At 62.5% G+C, this 3,958-nt stretch overlaps 1 protein-coding gene across 1 annotated transcript in view; it reads left to right on the top strand.

Annotated features, from left to right (window-relative positions):
- The first annotated feature begins 839 nt into the window (after positions 1-839).
- Positions 840-3,958, top strand: part of C22H2orf42 (chromosome 22 C2orf42 homolog) — a 20,788-nt gene continuing 17,669 nt past the window's right edge. Inside the window, exons 1-3 of the mRNA XM_033519391.1 lie at positions 840-923; positions 2,242-3,041; positions 3,723-3,833. Of these exons, the coding sequence (XP_033375282.1) occupies positions 2,246-3,041; positions 3,723-3,833 (907 nt within the window). The 5' untranslated portion in view covers positions 840-923; positions 2,242-2,245. The remainder of the gene's footprint in view (positions 924-2,241; positions 3,042-3,722; positions 3,834-3,958) is intronic.

Here is a 3,958-nt window from a genome sequence, read left to right as displayed (position 1 = left end):
AAAATAAAAATATAAAAGGGACTTGAAAGCACCCAGCTCTCCCCAGGTTGAGCCAAGATTCCCACCCTGGGACAGCAAAAATTCCTGTTGCTAAAACGTGACAAATCCCTTCCAGGGTTGGTTGTTTTGGGGTTTTTTTTTAATTTTTTTACTGATTTTTACATTTTCCTGTACTGATTCTGTAAAATATTAACAGCAAATTGAAGAATTTTTTTGCACAAGCGTCGGCCACTTTTGTACTTTTTCCTTATTTAAAGGTAGGACACTTTTGATGTGATTTGTGCCCTTTTTATTTTGTCCTTATTTTTTTTTTTTTTTGTGGATATAACTCTTGGAATATAAAGTTTTTAATCCGTTGTGTAAAATTCCCTCAGTAGCCCAGGTGTGTTTTGTAAGGGAGTGAAGGTGAGAAGAGCTCCCAAACCTGATCTATCAGAGGCCAAAAAAACGCCCTTTTCTATCCTACCTCTCGCCCAGCCTTTAAATAAAAAAAACACAAAAAAAAAAACTCATAAAAATGGAAAAAAATACAAAAAAACTTTTTTTTTTAAGAAAAAAAAAATGGGAAAAATGAAAAAAACTGAGCTGCTTGTGTGCTGTGTTTTGTTGGGTGCGTTGGGGTTGAGAGGGGTGGAACTTGTGGGATTTTGGGGGTGAAAAAGGTGGAATTGGGGGGAGGGGGAAGCGAAATTTGGGGGGAAAAGGGGAAATTGGGGGATTCTCGCTGCGGGGGCTGATGGGAGTTGTAGTCCAAGCGTCACGTGTGAGGCAGCTGCTCTTTGGACTACAGCTCCCAGCAGGCCCCGCGGTTCACCACGTGGTGCCAGCGGACCAATAGGAGCGCGCCGATGGCGGAAGTGGAGTCCCCCCCATCATCACGGTGCTCCCGGCGGCGGTAACGGGGCTCAGGTACCGGGGCGGAGGTGACGTCACGGGCCGCGAGGGATGCTGGGAAGCCCCGGGAGACGCCGGTGAGGGGGGGGCGAGATCCCCGGGCCCGGCCGTGAGGGGAGCCGGGGCCTGGCCATGAGGGGAGAGACCCCCGGGCCTCGCCATGACGGGACTCCGAGCCTGGCTGTGAGGGGAGCCGGGGCCTGGCCATGAGGGGAGAGACCCCCGGGCCAGACCGTGAGGGGAGAGACCCCCGGGCCCGGCCGTGAGGGGAGAGACCCCGGGGCCGGCCGTGAGGGGACCCCGAGCCTGGCTGTGAGGGGAGAGACCCCCGGACCCTGCCATGAGGGGACCCGGGCCCGGCCGTGAGGGGTTCACGGGGACCGGGAGAGGGACGGAGACGGGGCCTGGTGGGGCTCAGGCTGGGGAAAAGGGGCTTGTGGGGACCCCGGGGACAGGAGGGTGACATCAGGTGAGGGTCCGGCTCTGCTCCCGGGAAACGAGGGACAGGACAAGAGGGAACGGGCTGCGGCCGGAGGGTTTAGGTTGGATTTTGGAGGAATTCCTTTGTGGAAGGGCTGTTCTGCCCAGGGCAGCGGCAGAGTCCCCATCCCCGGGGGGTTTATCAGGGCATGTGGCACTTGGGGACACGGTCAGTGGTGGCCCTGGCCGTGCTGGGCCCGGTGATCCCGGAGCTCCTGTCCCCCCGAAATGTCCCCACTGGGACAGGGACGTGTGGCAGCGCTGAAGTCGCTGTCCTGGGCGGTCAGAGTGTTGCAGGGTCCCACTGTGGGCATCCAGGAGGGACCTGCCCCGTCCCTGTCCCGTTTCTGGCCACGATTCCTCCTTCCTGGGGCTGGACAGGCACTGGCAGGATGGCACAGGGACCAGGAAGGGTGGCACAGGGACCAGACAGGGGGGCACAGGGACGGACAGTGGCCATTGGGGTGGCACAGGGACCAGACAGGGTGTCACAGGGACAGACAGTGGGGCACAAGGATAAGGCAGGGTGGCTGTCAGAGTGACACAGGGACTCAGGATGGCACAGGTACTGTTGGGGTGACCATTGGGGTGGCACAGGGACTGTCAGGGTGGCCCCTGGGGTGGCACAGCCTGTCAGGGTGGCCCCTGGGGTGGTACAGGGACTGTCAGGGTGGCCCCTGGGGTGGCACAGGGACCATCAGGGTGGCCCATGGGGTGGCACAGGAACTGTCAGGGTGGCCCCTGGGGTGGCACAGGAACTGTCAGGGTGGCCCATGGGGTGGCACAGGAACTGTCAGGGTGGCCCCTGGGGTGGCACAGCCTGTCAGGCTGCCCCAGTGACCACCCTCCCTCCCCATCTCCCCCCAGCTCCATGGATCCGTGCCCGGGCAGGCCCAAGGCCCCGTCCTTCCTGTCGGACCTGGGCAAGGCCACTCTGCGGGGCATCCGCAAGTGCCCCCGCTGCGGCACCTACAACGGCACGCGGGGGCTCAGCTGCAAGAACAAGACCTGCGGCACCGTGTTCCGGGCGGGCACGCGCCGCCAGCCGGGCGCCGACGCCGTGCGCGTCCTCACCGGCTCCCACAGCCAGCTGTACTCGGTGCGCCAGCGCGACTCGCGCTGCTTCGTGGAGCTGGGGGTGTCCGAGACGGCCATCCAGACCCCCGAGGGCACCCTCATCACCCAGCTGAGCTCGGGCCGCTGCCACGCGCCCGCCTGCGCCAAGGCGGCGGCCGACAAGCAGTGCCAGCACCTGAAGCTGGCGCTGGGCTGCCAGGCCGAGGCCACGCCGCTGCCGCTCAAGAGCTCGGTGCTGGGCACCGTGCAGGCTCCCGCCGAGGCCAAGCAGAGCCTGTGGGAGCTGGCCACCGAGCCCACGGGGCCGCTGGTGCAGAGGGTCACCAAGAGCGTGCTGGTGGTCAAGTGCAAGGCCAGCCAGAGGCACAGCCTGGGCTACCTGCACGCCAGCTTCGGCCAGCGCCGCTTCTCCTGCGCCTGCCGCGCCCCCGGGCACGGCCGCGCCAAGGGGGAGGACGAGGAGGAGGAGGAGGAGGAGGAAGAGTCGCCCCCCGCGCGCTGCATCCATTTCCTGGCCTGCATCTGCGCCTTCGCCAGCGACGAGAGCCTGGCCCAGGAGTTCTCCGACTTCCTGGCCTCCGACGCCGGCGGTGGGAATGGGCAGGGATTGTGGGGTCACCCCGAACACCCCCCGGGTTCTCCCTGTCACCTGGGGTTGGCTTTGGGTCCTGCCCTGTCCTGCTGGAGCACAGAGCTCTGTGGGGAGCGGTGCCCAGCTCCTGCCTGCCTGGCAGCAGAGTGGGGGCTCCACGGGGAGCTGGGGGGGCAGATCCCAACGGGTTGGGGGTCCCTTTCTAGGGCTGGAAACTCTGAACCCCTTCCCAGAGCAACCTCTGGGCGTCATTCCCCCTAAACCCCTCCCAAAGCAGGAAATCTGGGGTTCATTCCCTGAATGAACAGGGAAACTGGGGTTCATTCCCTCTGACCCCCAACAGGAATCTCTGGGGTTCATTCCCTCTGACCCCCCCCCCACATCAGGAAATTTGGGGTTCATTCTCTGTGACCCCCAGCAGGAAATCTGGGGTTCATTCCCTCTGACCCCCCTACAGCAGCACCCTGGATTCCCACCATTCAGGGGGTTCTGCACCCCAATAACCCCACACAGTCCAAGGTGAAAACCCACTCAAGGGACACAAAATCCGCCCTCCCCTCCAAAGGAGCCTCTTGGGAGGGTGGGTGGTTGTCTGGGGACATTTGGGGGGTGGCTGTGTCCCTCTGTGTCCCCGTGCCTCGTGCTCGGGGTGGTTTTAGGGACAGGATTTTGTCCCCAGGGCTGAAGGGGACGGTGATCCCGCAGCTGCTGCGCGGCCCCGGCTCCACGGCACGGGCTCGGGGGGCGGCTGCTGCCAGGGCCAAGAGGAGGAAAAAGGACCTGGGGCCAGGTGAGTGTCCCTGGGGAGGGCCTGGGGTGGGTGGGGGCTGAAATCCCCCATGGAGGCAGCTCGGGGGTCAGATCCAGCTGTTGGGATCTCTGGAGCAGCTCCATGGGGTCAGATCCAGCTGTTGG

This window comes from Parus major, chromosome 22 (assembly GCF_001522545.3).
Source record: "Parus major isolate Abel chromosome 22, Parus_major1.1, whole genome shotgun sequence".
NCBI lineage: Eukaryota > Metazoa > Chordata > Aves > Passeriformes > Paridae > Parus > Parus major.
This window is presented reverse-complemented; position numbering and strand designations above follow the sequence as displayed.